This window comes from Primulina huaijiensis, chromosome 10, assembly GCF_012295235.1.
Source record: "Primulina huaijiensis isolate GDHJ02 chromosome 10, ASM1229523v2, whole genome shotgun sequence".
Taxonomy (NCBI): domain Eukaryota; kingdom Viridiplantae; phylum Streptophyta; class Magnoliopsida; order Lamiales; family Gesneriaceae; genus Primulina; species Primulina huaijiensis.
The window spans coordinates 2953148-2972515 of record NC_133315.1 but is presented as its reverse complement, the minus strand read 5'-3'; the positions used below and the strand labels follow the sequence as shown (position 1 = coordinate 2972515).

Sequence of the window (19368 nt, the reverse complement as noted above, 5' to 3'; positions counted from 1 at the left end):
TATCAAAACCAGATACACTAGCAAGTCCTCAGAGAGGTCAAGCTTCAGTGCTTTTAACCTTGAAGCAAGATGAGACATTTCCATAATGTACTCCCTGATGTTGCCCTTACCCCTGTACCTCATTTAAACTAGGCTTGCCAAAAGTGTACCAATTTCAGACTTTTCACTTTTAGCAAACCTCTTTTCGAGGTCTTGAAGGAAAGCCTTAGCCGTAGCAATGTCGCTAGACATTGTGCCCCTGAATGTTTCTGGAATCGCCCTCTTCATGATTATCATACACATGCGATTCGATCTCTCCCACCTTCCAAACTCCCTCTTTTCATCAGAGGTACTCTTATCCATAATGGCGGGAGGAGAGCCAACCCTTATCGCAAGGTCCAAATCCATGAATACGAGAACTATCAATAAATTCTCTTGCCATGATTTAAAATTAGAGCCATTTAACATAGGAATAGAATTTATGTTGGAATGAATATTTGCAGGAGTCAAATCTGAACAGAGAACAAAAAAACCAAATATACATGCTCAAACAAATATCCAAATAAAATAATCAATAAATTCAAATAATGTAAACCCCCATAAACAGAATATCGAGCACTCCATTAATGTTTCATCTTTGGACAAAATATTAACTTGTAAGTGATATCCTGGCGCAGCAGTCAAACACTGATAGTAACTATCATGTCAAATAACAACCTTCCTTTAGGCCGATTTATTATTCACATGAAAAACCGAACAACTATCACATGTTTACCACCACAATTGCATATGTAATTATATTAAATATTAACCTTCCTTTGGGCCGATCAATATTCATATAAATCACATATACCCAAAATCCTTTTGTATTTCAAAATAAAATTAATTTCCATAAAAGAGGTCACTTTGGCGACATTTTATTTCAATTAATCAATTTTAAAAATACATATAACCTTATCATTATATGAATTAATGAATATTTAACATTAACCGAATAAACTGAACCCAAAAAAAAAAAATTTGTTTTTTTTTTCGGAAATTCCGTACGAGCCGGCCCCGACCCGGGTCCGTACGTAACGGGTCGACCCGGGTCCGTACGGCTCGGTCCGATTCAGATCCGTACGGTCGACCCGACCCGATTCCGTACGGTTGACCCGACCCGGATCCGTACCGAATTATTTATTATTTTTTTTTTAAAAAAAATTTTTATTCCAAATTTTCGATTTTCCTCAAAAATATTTTGTTGAACAAAAATTGGAAAGAAAATCAAAATCTTATACCAAATCTTTAAAATCTTCAACCAAATCTTTTTTTTTTACCAAAAAAACTGAAACTTTTAAAAGATTTGATTGTTTATCCAAAATATTTTTCAGATCTGAAACCATGTCAAAATATTTTTCAGATCTGAATACATATAAAAAAAATTTTCAGATCTAAAATCATATCAAAAAATTTTCAAATCTAAAGTCATAACAGAAAAAATTTAAAAAAAATTTTCTTTTCCAGATCTGGATCCGAATAATATTCAAAAAATTGAAACAAATCTCAATGATTCAAGCATGAATGGCTCTGATACCACTTGTTGGGAAAAACCCATAAACCGCAGAATCCATCATGATAAATCATTAAGAATTTGACTGAAAACTTAAGCAGAAGCGTACCTGAAGCCATATTTCTGAATTCTTTAGAACGTGCCTTGATCTTCCAGATCTACGCGCTATTTCCTTGAGAGAATCCTTTAGTTTTCTCTTCAGAACTATTTTCTTAATTGGAGTAAGAATAGTGAAAGTGATCACGCGAAATCTGGGGACCATGACCCATATATATAGATAATATTATCATTATCTTCTGATATTTCTGTTTTATCCCATCATAAAAATAGAAATTACACTTATGTCTCTACACATTAAAGGCCCAACAACCTATCAGATACATTAAAGCCCAATAACCCGAAACCTTATTTGATCACTTTATTTTGGACTTAACTTAACAGACAACCCATACACATAATTATTCACATATAAGCCCATATAAATTGTGGGGCCCTTAGTTCCTAATCGTTATTACAATGCAATTTGATTAGGGTTAATTAATCACAGCGGAAAACGAGTTTCAAATTTTCTTTACAATGAGCCCAAAACATATACTATTTGAATACTAAAAATAGTATTTCATCTCATATCATAAGACATGCCCACACATCATCAAAATCAATCATATACAAACAACTCATATCTTCGGGACATGCCCCGGTATATAGGTACATACATATACTGGGAACAAAACATAAAACCTCAGCTCAAACTGTGACTCCCTCCAGAAGTACCCTCTCCGGTCTCCTGATATCCTGGAGTACCTGCCATTGTCCACACACAAAGACAACAACAGCCCCCCTTGGGGGTGAGCAAAGCTCCGTATGGAACAACCAATCATATATACCACAGATATCTAAACAATGATATATGGGATGCAATGCATGTATGTCGTGGAGGTATCGGGTCAAATGCCCATCCGCTGAGCACATGTCAGAATCAAATGAATCGCTATCAAATCAATGCTCGAGCTGGCACACCGGCCTCAATAAGGGATACTCGTATGATAGCGTCGACAAAGCGCCATCAAATCCCGAATATCATATCCAATCATCGGGGCCACAATTGTCTATGCTTTACGGGTCATATAATACCGGCATAGCGATTGTGTTCACAAACCCCAGAATCCAATCAAATCATATCAGGGTATCCAAGGATCATAGCTCAACGTGCATGTCATGTATCGATGTATGCATCAAACGATGTGTGTTAACAAAACATTTATTTTATACTTCGATATCTCAATCTCAATGTCATGTATGCCACATCAATCAATAAATAAGGCATATAGACACATAATCTCATTCCAATCAATAACCTAATAAAAAATCATTAATATGAGTTTCAAATATCATTTGAAACTTCAAAAATTCATATCAAATTCAAATCATAATATAATTCAATTCCGACTTCGAATATGAGTTTCTTGTCGGTTATTCCACTATATATAAGAAATTCAACTTCAAATACATGCTATTCCAGCACTTTGATATTTAGAACTGCTGGAACTCGAAGAAAATTACCTCAGTCGGAAGCCCTCGACGCGACGATCACAAATATATAATTTGTTTCGCGTTTAGACATCGTTTCGAAGTCGATTCGGGCGAAGGAAATCGATTTCCTCTCAATTATCTCGAAATTGCTGAAAAGAAATGACGAAGAAACGAACGGCAACTTGTTCTTATCATTCCACCGCTTCCACGCTCGGGCGGTAGAATTCTCGCGCCCGAGCGCGAGACGTTCTGCCCCCGAGTGTCACTTGCTCCGCGCTCGGGCGGTCAAAAACTACAGCTCGGGCACGGCATGTTCTGTCCGAGAACACCCCTTATTCCACACTGGCGCTCGGGCGGTCATTTTCTACCACTCGGGCGCCACATGTTCTGTCCAAATATTGATTTTGGTATTATATTGGCTTCCGGCTTTTCCACTCGAGCTCTTACAACGTCAATTCATATTCGATACTTATTATCTCAATTTCATTGTCATGATATACATCATATACATAAGCACATGACAATTTCATAATTTATCGATAATCAACATAGGATTTACGATAATACGATACACGGTCCTTACATAAATTAAAATTGATCCAACAACCACGTCGTTTTCTACCCAGTTCGTGTTCTCGATCCTGTCGGATATCGCCAGTAGCCCAGGTTTTGGCATTGCTTTTGTCCTCTGTAACTCCACTACCCCACCAAATGCGCTGGTTGGGCAGTACTTTGGTCTTTTCACAAGCGGGGCGAGGCAATCTGTGTATCCGCTTCTGGCTATTGAATTTGATACGGGTCGGAACACGGAATTTAATGACCCGGTTGAAGATCACGTGGGCATCGACCTTGACAGCGTCGTATCCGTGACTACTCAAACGGCTGGATACTATAATGCGACTGGTGATCCTAATAATTCTACTTTTGTGCTTCTTCCTATGAGAAATGGGCAGAATATTCACGTCTGGCTTGAGTTTGATGGGCCGCAGAATGAAATCAATGTAACCATTGCACCCGCTGGAGTGCCTCGACCGGCAAGGACTTTGCTGTCGTTTAGGGACCCCGTGATCGCCAATTATTTTGGACCTGAAATGTTTGTTGGATTTTCAGCTTCCATAACCCAGTGGATTGAGGCACAGCGTCTCTTGGCATGGAGTTTTAGTGATGTTGGTGTTGCAAGGGATATAAATACCACCGGTTTGCCGGTTTTCTTGCCGATAAATTCGGGATCATCTTCCTTGTCTAATGGTGCGGTTGCAAGGATTGTAGTTGGTTGCGTGGTGGCAGCTGCGATTGCTGGATTTTTGGATATTAAACTTTGATGTTGATTGATTAAGTGCGGGAGCTACCAACTGATTCAACGGAGCAGCGTGCTATATACTCAAGTGTCTCTAGACTACGCATGAGTTTTCAATGTTATCCCTGATCACCAATCATAATTCATGCATGCACATATATGTTTGTATATTCATATGGTGGTTGTTTTATTCTAGGTTATTTGCGGACGATTCGATGTGGTTGTATAATTTTATTCACGTTAGTGCTTGTATTGCAGGGATAATATGGTTTACGTTATTTTTTCTGATTTATGGATATTATACTTTGATTTTGATTGATTTAGTTTAAGCTCTATTTTTATTGCATGCTAATTATGTACAATTTATGTGTCTCGGAATACCACCCTCTCGAGCTGTAATTCATTTGCTGATTTTTCTTTATAAATGTTAGTCCTTCAGAATCTGTACTGATTTTTTCTCAAGTGTTTTCTATACTCCTCCCTGCTCTTAGAGCATATTAGAATGTCATCAATGAAGACAATGACAAACTTATCTAAATAAGGCTGAAATATATGATTAATCAGGACCATAAAAACTGGTGGGGCGTTAGTTAGCCCAACAACGTCACAAAGATCTAATAGCTTCAGTATTGAGTTATGAACGTTGTCTTGTATACATTGTCTTCCTTAACCTTCAAATGATGGTAGACCCAATGAAGATCAATTTTAGAAAACATTGTTGCTCCTTGTAATTGATCGAACAAATCCTCTATTCTTGGTAGTGGATACATATTATTCACAAGCACCTTATTCACCTCTATGTAGTCGATGCACAGTCTCATGTTGTCATCTTTCTTCTTCACGAACAACACTGGCGAGCCCCTTGGAGAGAAACTAAGGGAGTATAAATCCCTTATCCAACAATTCATGTATATGATCCTTTAATTCTTCATCTTAGCAGGTACTAGTCGTTACGGTGCTGGAGAATGATCAAGCTATTTTATAAATCCGAGAAATTTTTATGAATGTTGTAGGATTTTAATTAATCGTGAATGCTAGAAATTTTGGTTAAGTATTGAGTGAATATCATTTATTTATGTAAATATTGAAAAAATAAACTGAGGAACTTTTCAGGTGTGTTCAAACCAAAAAATTAAAAATTTGAATTGAAAATATATAAAATCAGACCGAACCGAAAACTAAATTTTTTTATTTTGAATACAAATGTTAAAACAGAAAGTTATATGATTTGGTTTTAGATTATAAATATCAAAATTGAACTGACAAAAAAACTGAAATTTAAATAAATTAATTTTAAAAAAATATTTTTATTTATATTATATATATTATGAAATGATATTTAATGACTTAAGTACCATGTTTGTTAAATTTTAGTTGATTATTATTTGTTTGATTCATTTTTTTATCAATAAAATTAACTAAAAATAATATATTATATTTCAAAATATATTTTAATTGCTAATTTATTTAATTTTCTAAACCAAATAGAAATAACCGAATTATTTTTCTAACCGAATTCAACCCAAGTAAAACGTTTTTGATATCATATTATATATTTCCAAAAACCTTAAATCAAAATAAATTATGTAAAACTGAACCGAATCAACTGATAAACACTCTTAGCCAAGTAAATGCAAAAATCCCCAAGTAAAATGAAATTTTGTTGAATTTTACATCTCATCAAACAAACCTTAAGATAAAGAAAATGGAAGTATGATCCCATAGCCCATAATGGCAGGAAAACCACTAATCTTTCGACACAAAAGTGCACAACTAACCCATAACTGTCTATTTTTCTATTTAGTTATTTTACCAAAGTAATTGTTCTGTTTCTTCCAGACCTTTTCTTTTTTTAAAGTGCTTTTCTAGAAGTGAAACATGTGGTGCATGTAGGCATGTTTAACATACCGGTTCGGATCGGAACCGATCCGGAACCAGTTCATTAAGCCTGAAACCGGATCCGGTAAGGATGAACAAGACCCAAAACCGTGTACGATTCATTGTTTGATGGGTTGAACCGGTTCAGCATGTTCTGACCCGGTTCAACCGGTTCCAGATCTTGTTTTGAACCTGTTCCAACCGGTAACCCTAGAACAAATAAGCACCCCTGGGTGCATGAATTCTAAATTAAACTTGAATATATGTAGAAATTCCTTTTAAAATGTAAATATTTGACATATGAGGATCGCAACTAATTAATATTCAACTCGAAAGGGAAAACAAAATCTCTATAAAACTTTAGAAAATAAGATCATATATTTTAACTATAAATAAATAATTAATTTTATTTAAAAAAACGATGATCAACTCGACTCAAATTCTTCGCACCTATCGGTTGCTTCCCATCGCCATTAAATCCCTTAGGTTTGTATTTAGATTAATGGTGTATTTGATGCTGGTGGATTTGAAGAGAGTTTTTAAGCATGAATAGTAATTATTATTGAAAATGCTTAAGTTGATATATATTTAATATAAGTTAAAGAATTTGGAACACTGTATATTTAAAATTCATCGAGACAAACGTATATATCATCGAGTACGTCTGAATGGATGTATTTAGATTTGTTGGGAGATTTCAAATTATAATAGTAGGTTGGAGGGTGGACTAAAATGAAGTAAAATAATGGTTTTATTGAACTAAATGAATACAATTAATTTAGCAATTGGATTCGAAATAAAATAAGCTCAAATCAATAATATGGAGGAAGTTGTTTGTGTTGTGAAAAAGTAAAAATTTACGGTAAAAAAGTAAAAATCTCAAAATCTCAAAATTATCACACTACACACTTTATAATATTTTTCTCTCAACTCAATTGTGATTTTCTTCACAAATGAGAGATCTATTTATAGAAAATTTTTACAAATAATCCAAAAATAAAATACATCATTACCTACATCATCACACACTAATTTTCAATATTCAACACCTAATTTTACCTAATTTTCAACATTCAACATTCACATTTTCAACACAAATATTTAACACATTTTTAAATAATATTTCAACACTCCCCCTTGTGATGATGATCATAATGATTGTATACATTACGTGTTTTTATACTGCCTCGTTAAAAACCTTACTAGGAAAAACCCATTGGGATAAAAACCATAGTAAGGGAAAAAGAGTGCAGTCACGTAAACTCCCCCTCATGTTGACACGAACAATTCTTCACAAATTTCGTAGATTGCGCATCCCAATATTATATATGTGCTTTCTGAATATTGTCGTAGGAAGTGCCTTTGTGAAGAGATCTGATGAGTTTTCACTTGATTGAATGTGACGAACATCAATACATTTATTCTTCTCAAGCTCCTTGGTGAATGCGAAGAACTTAGGAGGAATATGTTTAGTTCTGTCGCTTTTTATGTATCCTTCTTTCATTTGAGCAACACATGCAGCATTATCTTCATATAGTATCACAGGCTTCTCGTCGAATGATAATCCGCATGAGATTTGGATATGTTGAGTCATTGATTTTAACCACACACATTCACGGCTTGCTTCATGTAGTGCAATAATCTCGGCATGATTTGATGAAGTTGTTACAAGTGTTTGTTTCTGTGAACGCCAAGAAATTGCAGTGCCTCCACGAGTAAATACATATCCAGTTTGAGAACGTGCTTTGTGTGGATCAGATAAGTATCCAGCATCGGCATAACCAATTATACTTGGATTAGCATCTTTTGAATACAAAAGTCCCAAGTCTGTCGTTCCTCGTAGATAACGGAATATATGTTTAATTCCGTTCCAATGTCTCTTTGTTGGATATGTGCTAAATCTTGCCAATAAATTTACGGCAAAAGATATATCAGGCCTTGTACAATTTGTAAGATACATAAGGGCACCGATAGCACTTAGATATGGTACTTCTGGACCAAGAATATCTTCATCATCTTCACATGGACGGAATGGATCCTTTTCTATGTTTAATGATCTAACAACCATTGGAGTACTTAAAGGATTTGATTTGTCCATATTAAAACGTTTAAGGATCTTTTCTGTATAATTTGTCTGGTGAACAAATATTCCACATTCTTTTTGTTCAATTTGTAAACCCAGACAATACTTGGTTTTTCCAAGATCCTTCATTTCAAATTCTTCTTTCAAGTATGACACAACTTCTTGAATTTCCTTATTTGTTCCAATGATGTTTAAATCATCAACATATACAGCAATAATTACGCATCCGGATGTTGTTTTCTTAATGAAAACACAAGGGCATATTGAATTATTTACATATCCCTTTTTCATCAAGTGATCACTTAGCCTATTATACCACATTCTGCCGGATTGCTTCAACCCATATAATGATCTTAGTAATTTCACAGAATAACATTCTCTGGGTTTTGAACTTTGTGCTTCAGGCATCTTAAATCCTTCAGGGATTTTCATATATATATTACTATCAAGTGATCCATATAAGTAGGCTGTAACAACATCCATAAGACGCATTTCTAAATTTTCAGATACTGCCAAGCTAATCAAATACCGAAACGTAATTGCATCCATCACAGGAGAATACGTTTCTTCATAATCAATTCCAGGCCTTTGAGAAAAACCTTGTGCAACAAGTCGAGCTTTATATCTTACTATTTCATTTTTCTCATTTCGCTTTCGAATAAAAACCCATTTGTATCCAACAGGTTTTACACCTTCAGGTGTAAGGACTATAGGTCCAAAAACATTACGTTTATTTAGCGAATCCAATTCAACCTGGATGGCATCTTTCCATTTTATCCAATCCTGCCGATTTTTACATTCACCAAAAGATTTTGGTTCATGATCTTCATTATCATTTATGATGTCGATTGCCACATTATAAGAAAATATATCATCAATTTCTTCTATATCTTTTCGGTTCCATATTTTTCCAGTATTAATATAATTGATAGAGATTTCATGATTCTCGTCAGTTTGTGGTTCTGACAAAACATTTTCATCATCATGTGTTTCTTCAGGAACATCATTCTCTATTTTGTGATCATTATGTGTTTCTTCAGGAACATCATTCTCTATTTTGTGATCATTGTGTTTCTCTATGAATTTTCTTTTTCGAGGATTTTTATCCTTGGAACCAACTGGCCTTCCACGCTTCAGGCGTTTAATGACATCATGACTATCTTCAATTTGTTTCTTCGGAATTTCAATTCGAGCAGGGGCATTTGCAGCATGTATATATGATTTAGTTACCCCTTTTGTGTCTGCAAATGCATCTGGTATTTGATTTGCTATTCTTTGCAAGTGCACAATTTGCTGTACATCTTTTTCACATTGTTTTGTTCTTGGATCCAGATGTAACAATGATGATACATACCATGTAATTTCTTTTTCGGTATGTTTCTGTTCTCCCCCTAACATTGGGAAGATTTCCTCATTAAAATGACAATCAGCAAAACGTGCTGTGAACACGTCGCCTGTCTGTGGTTCAAGATATCGAATGATCGATGGACTATCATAACCAATATAAATTCCAATCTTTCTTTGAGGTCCCATTTTCTTTCGTTGAGGTGGTGCAATAGGCACATACACCATACATCCAAAAATTCTCAGATGAGAAATGTCTGGTTCTTTACCAAATGCAAGCTGCAATGGGGAGTATTTATGATATGCACTTGGTCTGATGCGAATTAATGAAGCAGCATGTAAAATTGCATGTCCCCATATAGAAATAGGGAGCTTTGTTTTCATAATCATTGGTCTAGCAATCATTTGCAGACGTTTAATCAATGATTCAGCCAATCCATTTTGAGTATGTACATGAGCAACAGGATGCTCAACAATGATTCCCATAGACATACAATAATCATTGAAAGTCTGGGAAGTAAATTCACCAGCATTATCAAGTCTAATTTTCTTGATTGTATAATCGGGAAATTGATTCCTCAATTTTATTATTTGAGCAAGTAATCTTGCAAATGCAACATTTCGAGTTGACAATAAACATACATGTGACCATCTGCTGGAGGCATCAATCAATACCATAAAGTATCTGAATGGTCCACATGGTGGATGGATTGGTCCACAAATATCACCCTGAATACGTTCAAGAAACATTGGTGATTCAGTTTGGATTTTGGCTGGTGATGGTCTTATAATAAGTTTTCCAAGAGAACATGCTTTACATTGAAACTTATTATTCTGAAAGATCTTCTGGTCTTTCAATGGATGACCATGTGTATTTTCTATAATTCTTCGCATCATTGTTGAACCAGGATGTCCTAATCGATCATGCCAATTGGTTAATATTGAAGAATTATCAATTACCATGTTTGATTCAATGGGACGTATATGTGTATAATGCAATCCAGTAGGGAGCATTGGTAGTTTTTCAATCACATATTTCTTTCCTGATTTATATGTGGTAAGACACATATATTTCTCATTCCCTTCATTCATTGTTTGAGTATCATACCCATGGGAATATATATCATTAAAACTCAACAAATTTCTTTTCGATTGTGGTGAATATAAAGCATCATTGATCAAAAATTTTGTACCATTAGGTAACAAAAATTGTGCTTTACCACATCCTTTAATCAAGTCTACAGGACCTGATATTGTATTCACCGTTGTTTTTGTTGGTTTTAGTTCCAAGAAATATCTTTTATCTCGGAGGATAGTGTGCGTTGTACCACTATCGGGTATGCAAACTTCAGCTTTGCTCATAGCATTTTCCATATTTGAACTTCAAAAAATATGCAATGAAAAAAAATTAATGACAATACATATTTAAATATAACACATATCATAATTGTACAATAAAACATTATCATATAAATACATGAAAAATAAATTATTGTACATTTATATTCTACCACTATATTGTTCATTTTCAGAGAAATCATTGAGAAAATCTGCAGCATCAATATTGTTCATTTCTATCCCACCAACATATTGATCATTTCCAGAGAAATCATTCATAAAATCAGCAGCATCAAAATGAGTTGAATCACTCAAACGGTCACTTCGCTCAGTGAAGTTGGTCTCCTTTTCTTTCCCCTTTATCGATTCTTTATAAAGTTTGCAAAGATGCTCAGGGGCTCGACAAATACGAGACCAATGTCCTGGAGTACCGCATCTGAAACAAGAACTTTCAAATCTTTTCGAGTGATTTTCATTAACACTCATGTTTTCTTGATGCCTTTTCTGTGGATGGTTTGGGACGTTATTTTGAGATGAGTTATAGAAATAACTATCTCGATTATTTTCAAAACCACGGCCGCGTCCACGACCACGACCACTTCCTCGTCCACGTCCACGTCCACGACCTCGACCTCGACCTCGACCTCGACCAAAACCTTGTCTTTGAATTTGATTTTGGTTTCCAGGTTTAAATTCATTTTTACTTACAGCATTTACTTCTGGAAATGCTGTTGATCCAGTGGGTCGGGACTGATGATTTCTCATTAATAGCTCGTTGTTCTTTTCCGCCACAAGAAGACAGGCGATGAGTTCAGAATATCTCGCAAATCCACGCACTCTATATTGTTGCTGTAGTGTTATATTTGATGCGTGAAACGTGGAAAATGTTTTTTCAAGCATTTCCGATTCTGTAACCTCATGTCCACAAAATTTTAACTGCGAGATTATTCTATACATCGCTGAATTGTAATCACTGACTTTTTTAAAGTCTTGGAATCTTAACATATTCCATTCATCACGGGCGGTCGGAAGTATAACTTCCCTTATATGTTCAAATCTCTCTTTTAATCCTTTCCACAGAGCCATGGGATCTTTTTCGATGAGATATTCACATTTTAAACCTTCATCAAGGTGTCGTCGTAAAAATATTATAGCTTTTGCTTTTTCTTGTGATGAAGATATACCATTTTCTTTAATGGTCTCGCTTAGACCCAATGACTCAAGATGCATTTCTACATCAAGAGTCCATGGCATATAGTTTTTCCCAGTAATATCAAGAGCGATGAATTCGAGCTTTGCCAAGTTTGCCATGGTGGTACTAAAAATTACGATGCATTTTATTAGTTAATGAATATTGCAATACAAAGTAATGGATAAACAACAAGTACAAGTATTCGTAAAAATAAAGAAAACACACGAGGAGGATATTCTCCGATAAATACAAGACTGGTGAGTATGATAACCAAAATAATTAAAAATAACCTCGTGAAAGCCATCTTCTTTTTTTCTTCGAAAATTTGATGAAGAATAATTTTTAGAGAAGAAGAGAAAGTTGGAGTGATTGAATGTATTTGTGAGATTGTATTTATAGAGCAAAAACTAGCCGTTTTGTTACCGTTTATTACCGTTGGTGTATAAGAAAATAAATGTATGTATTTGTATAATTTTATGGTAATAATATGGTGTATATAATATTAGTCATATTTAAATAATTATGTATATCATATCACATTATTATAATTAGGTGTCATAAGTTATTTTGTTTAAAAAACCTTATAGGCTTTTATACTTGTCGTATCCCTTACCGGGAGTGTGGGATGTCGTCTTAACATCCTCCCAGGATTTATAACAAGTTTTTGAAAAAATTATTTTTATTATTTCTAACAATAACATTATATTATATATTACATATATAAACAATAAATAAATAACAGTAAAATAAATATTATTACTTTTGTTACCTTTTTCTTCTGTTCGGAGCTTGGAAAAATATGGAGGACTTTTAGAGCTTCGTGCTGATAACGTGTTGTGAAAAAGTAAAAATTTACGGTAAAAAAGTAAAAATCTCAAACTCTCAAAATTATCACACTACACACTTTATAATATTTTTCTCTCAACTCAATTGTGATTTTCTTCACAAATGAGAGATCTATTTATAGAAAATTTTTACAAATAATCCAAAAATAAAATACATCATTACCTACATCATCACACACTAATTTTCAACATTCAACACCTAATTTTACCTAATTTTCAACATTCAACATTCACATTTTCAACACAAATATTTAACACATTTTTAAATAATATTTCAACAGTTTGTACATTTGACTACATACTTTTGACCTTTCTCGCTCGTAATTCTTGTACATGGGAAACATTCCACGGAAGACTTTTAGCATTTGAAAATGTAAGAATGTGAAAGGCAACCATCATCGTTTGAATTAAGTATTTTTAAAAAAATATTTTTATAAAAGTGTTTTTTTCAAAAAAAAAATTATACAAATTTTAAAATTTATTTTAAGAATAAATAAAACGTTTTTATAGTTAAAAATGTGTTTTTGAACTAGTTTTACTGTTATTCTAATAACATCTAAACATATATAACTGATTATTTAAAAAACTATTTTCATAATATATTTACAAAAATTTTAAAGTTTTTTCATTTTTAAAATATTTTTCCAAACAGCATTTTAAACTCGACATTTAAGGGCTTTGGATAATGAAAGAAAATGTATAATAAATTAGGAACATAATTTTCTTGTTTACTTCCGTTCTCGAGTGGGAAGACTTAATTAAAGCATTAGTCTATTTATTTTATCAATATCGTTATTGATACATTGAACATGACGAGCCAAATAATTTCTTAAAATTGAATATGTTATAAATTCCATTTGTAATACAAAAATAAAATATAACAAGGATATGTTTGGTTTAATTTAGACGTCGTCGTGCATATCATCACCGTCGGATCATGTGTGTCTCATGTAGATGACCCGTAATCCAATGGATCTATTGTTCAAATCATGATGTTGGGCACGGTAGATGATCCAAACTCGATCGAAAAGAATGTGTCACAAGTTTGAATTGAGGACTTCCAAAAAAAAAGATAGTTCAGTAGATGCAAATGTTGACTCTTTTTTAATNCCTTTTTAACTTCTTTTCGAAGCATTCCATTTCGTATGTTAGCTGGTCAGTCCGTAACCAGAAAAAGTGGTTTATTAATCCTCTTCTAAAGTTACGATTCATGATTATGTCTATTACATTCCAATCGAATATTAGGACTATATTTCTCCATAGATATCTAAATAATAATAATAATAATTTTATTATTATTATTATTATGAATGTAGAATGTGGACTATTTACTCAATGGACTATTTACTCAATCGAATTAGTCGTGTCTGTCTTTAATGTAGATATTAAGTTATTGCCACTAGACAATTCACAATATTCAATGTGATATTCAAAGGGCTTAAATAATAAAATTAAATAGCAAATTATGAGGAAGAGACTTTTTTCAAAGAGAGTGAATGTTATGGATATGTTCGGAAGCAACTGTATTTTGAATAATGCTAAAGGTACAACTAAAATATCGTACAACGATATTTACAACAATTAAATCTGGAGATTTTGCATTGAACTTATCATAAGATGTTGATAAATGAAATTTTTGTATTGAATTTTTGTGTTGTACAAATTTGATTGTACATGTAGCAGTACTCTTATATTTTTATCTTTTGTTTCTGGTTTTAGTTTTTGAGTATTGAAAAATGACTTTTTCAATAAATAAAATAAGCAAAAAGAAAAGCATAAACGAGGAAAAAGTAATTTAGCAAAAAAAAATAAAGAAAAGTAGCCCAAGAACAAAAATAGAGGGAGCGACTGTTTTTATTTTCTGTCTGATTTTCATTTATTGGTTTTTTTTTTCCCCACAGAAACATGTGACATTTGCACGTAACATTATTAATATTAAAAAAAACATATAAAAAAAGGATTATTTCTAAGCCTTTCCAAATATGGCCTATATATAAATATTGTCTAAAGCAGAATTGAAAAGACACACATGTAAAATGGAAAATTGTACAGATAATATTCAAGTGACTTGATATTTTTAAGATTGAGATCACGTAGTTGGTTTAAGTTTGGTTTGTAAATATAGTGATGCTGAGGGTCATATTTACGTGTTTTATTGGTCTGTTTTAGTCTATTTTGCATGCGTTTATGTGTGTCGAGTCTATGTTTCATGCGTTTATGTATATGATTATGCCTATATGGTCACGACTCATGGTTGGTTGTGGTGGATTTGGAGAAAAAGAACCAAAGCAATGAAGTGAAAGCAGAAAACTGAAGATCCAGTCAGAAGAAGTCGCGCCAGGACAGTAATTTTTTACCGCCCCAGCACAACTCAATATGAAAACTTTTTGGTGGACGATTTCTTTCCTTCTTTGGATGGAATTTTGGAGGCTAATAGGGATTAATACCATAATACACAAGATTTTGATATCAGGCCTAGAATTTTTCAGCCGCCACAAGCAAGAAGTGGAGAGAGACGCTCGGAGTCGAGGAGACAAGCGAAGAATTCGGGGTTTTCATAGAGCATTTTCTTTCTTCTTCGTTTCTTTAAGTATTTCTAGTTTAAGAACATTGTTTCGATAATTTTATTGTGACATTTAGTAGCTAAATTTTTATATTTGTTGGATTTAAAGGGATCCTACCCTGAGACGTTATTTTATTTAATTTGGTTATCGAGTGAGCTTGAAAGAATAGTTTGTAATAGAAACGGGTAATAAAGTTCGTAGATTTACAATTTGCAAACACATATGAAATTGAATACACGTTGATAGTGATAGTCCAATAAGTTGAAAGATAAGAGATTCCATAAATCGTGCATGCAATCTCATTTGATAAATAATTGAAGATGTTTAATTATTTCATTGTATTGAATTAGTTTAACATTGTTTGCGAGTGTGTGTAAAAGAAATTAGGGAATTTTGCCAAAAGTATGAGCAATATTTGAGATTATTTATTTGAAATAAACGAGGGATATGTGAATTAAAATTCCTAATAAATTCATTATCACTTGATTTTAAGATTTTCATTTACTTGATTTTATTGTCTTATTGAATTAAGATTATCATTAAAATTTTAGTAGATAAATTCATATCAAATAATCGTTTACACTCAATAAAGAATAAATTTCTAAAAATAATAATTGTACACAGTCACTGTGGAAACGATACTTGTACTCCGTACACTATTCTATAATTTGACTCATGTAATTGTGATTATTTCGAGCAACAAATTTTAAAATTTAGATTGAGGATTTTTCATTGCAAGAAAAGTTCGATCAAGTTACTTTGATTTTTTTATTTTGGTCATTTTCTCGAAAGTCACTAAACTCAATGGATATTATTCATTTGATACTGATATTTTTCTACATAGCTCACAGGGCGAGAAAAAAGCTTATGTAATAAAATGAAAATCCACGTAAGAAAAATAAAAGAAAATGACAGGTTTCTCTTCTCCCATTTTGGAAAATTTGGAAAATTGAGTTATTTTTTTCCTTTAATTTTCCATTTGATTTTGCCAAGATTAATTTTAACAAGTGTGTTAGGACCGGTATTGAATAAACACTTCGGTTTTTGAAATCTTTTCGGATATGAATTAGTTCTTTAAAGAACTGGTTCTTAAATCTTGTGTGTCGATATCAATCAGTTAACTAATAGTAATAGTGCAGAAACAAACTGAAAGATAGATTGAATATTTTTGGATAAGTTATCAATAAAATAATGAATAAAATGATGAACACAAAGAGTTTAATGGATGTTCAGAGACCTCAACTGCTCCTACATCACTCATTTTATCTTAAGAATATGAAATCACTAAAAGACTTTGATTGACTAAAAAAAACTGTAATACCTCACTTCAGTTGGAATTATATAATGTCAAACTGCAACTGTTAGTTTTCTTCTAATCACTTATTATTTGTTAACTAAAAAACTCTAACGAGTAGCATGAACGCTACGAATAAATCAATGAGACAAGAGCTAAATGTTGCGATTTGTAAGCTGAATAAACTCGAGAGTAAATCGCAACTGACTGATTTGATCTTGATACAATTGTTTGTGGATTGTTCGTTAACTGTGTATTATTATTCTTCAAATGAATTCATCAGCTATATATAATCTTCAATTCCAATGGTCACATTGAATGCATTAAATGATTAATATCTATCGAATCATCTTTTAGTCCATGTAGATGACTTTTTCTGACAGAGGTACGATATATCATATTGTTCTGCTTCATCTGTTCTACTTTGATACGCACGGTCAATTTGTCTGCTCAGATTCAAATTGCAACTGATGACGTGACTAAATGATTAGAAGTTAAACTGGTCGACGGATCAGTTTAGTTGAACTACATCAGTTCAAACTGATGTCTTCTATTTTGAACATTTAAGTTCAGTTATGTTATTTCAGTTCAGTTTCGCGAAATCTTCAATTCTGATATTCAATTTGTTTAACGATCTTCGAATCATCGGTTTTTCGACGTATTTATACTTATAAGAAATTTAATCTATTTACTTCAGTTCTTAATCCATTTCAGTCTGATAAATCTTCTTTAGTTTTGAGATCAGTTACGAACTCTCAGTTGCGTCAATTCATTTTGGTTCTCTAGTTCTTTTACCGATTTTTTTGTCAAACTATGAAACTCATAATTTCCAAAAAAGTGTGAAATAATCATTTTTTTCCCAATTAAATGAGCCATGTAGGAGAAAACTAGCCAAATAAGCAATATTTGATAAATTTAGTGATTTCCGGTGAAAAATACCAAAACAAATCAAGTTCTAGTCATTATATAAAAAAACCAAAATTTGACTATATATAAGATTAAAATCCAAAAACACTATATATGTGACTAAAATCCGAAAATAGCTTATGAGACTAAAATTGTAAATTTTCCTATATGATAGAAGAAAATTGTAAAATAAGAACATTTGAAATTTAACTAAAAAAATCATATATAAAGGTTAAAACTATTTGTTGAGAATGAGGGATTACTTTAAGAATATTCAAACTACTTTAAGCTTCCATATGGTACAATCCCTCTAATAAAATCATTCACTCCACCATTTGCCATGTTTTACTTTTGCATTGTGACTTTGATTCATGAGATTAATCTTGCCAAGTTTTGAACAAAATTAACTTGTTATTTCACTCAAGAACATGATATTTCAACATAAAATACCACTAAAACTTGCATAGATAATGATTGAACTCAAATACACAAATCCATGTATATTGCATTTAGAATTTAAAAATAACAAAATCCAAGTCTTAATTTTTCCAACTCATATTTCCAAAAAGAAGAAATAAAAAAAAGAACCCTTTTTATAGGGGAAAAAAAAAAGAACCATTTTTTTTTTTGAAGAAAAAAAAGAACCATTTCACATACAAAAAGTGTCCTTTTCATGAAAAAAAAATATATTTAATCTAATTTGACTAATGATAAAATATGAGAATCTAATTTGACTAATGATAAAATATGAGAATCTAATCTAATCTAACAAAATGATCGATTTTATTTTACACCTTACCGTGTTACATATAAATTAAAGTAGGCAAAAACTTGTGTGAGACTGTCTCACAGGTTGTATTTTGTGAGACAGATCTCTTATTTGGGTCATCCATGAAAAAATATTACTTTTTATACTAAAAGTATTAATTTTTACTGTCATTATCGGTAGGAATAACCCGTCTCACAGATAAAGATTCGTGAGACCGTCTCACAAGATACTTATTCATTAAAGTATTATAATTGATGAAGACATCATCGCAGCCCTCCTCATTTTAATCAACCACTTCAGAAAAGTAAGTAATTAATAATTAATAAAGAGACATAAATAATTTCATGCATAGCACTTACATTGTACCAAAATTTTTTTTTCTCTTACAAGAATCCTGAAAATAGTCATAATTCACAAAATATTATTTTTTGTATTAAAAAAAGGAAAGATATTTGGGGAAATTATATCAAATTATATTATAAATTTGGTAATTAATGTATTGACATCGAATTAAGAGTAGGTCGCTTGTTAGACAGTCTCACGAATCTTTATCTGTGAGACGGGTCAACCCTACCGATATTCACAATAAAAAGTAATATTTTTTCATGAATGACCCAAATAAGAGATCCGTCTTACAAAATACGACCCGTGAGACCGTCTCACACAAGTTTTTTGCCTCCAATTAAAATCTAACACAAAACCAATTTCTTTTAATTAATATTACAATAAATTAATTACTTTGATTTTGCTTCATTGCAAAAAAAAGGTGTTCTCAAATAAAAAAATGTAAAATT

The 19368-nt window shown here is 32.4% G+C and overlaps 1 protein-coding gene across 1 annotated transcript; it reads left to right on the top strand.

The window, feature by feature from the left end:
- Positions 1-3223: 3223 nt before the first annotated feature.
- LOC140986587 (L-type lectin-domain containing receptor kinase S.1-like) lies at positions 3224-4386 on the top strand. The gene is made up of 2 exons (XM_073454889.1): positions 3224-3241; positions 3691-4386. Exons 1-2 carry the CDS (start codon positions 3224-3226, stop codon positions 4384-4386), a joined length of 714 nt encoding a protein of 237 aa, XP_073310990.1.
- Positions 4387-19368: the final 14982 nt, after the last annotated feature.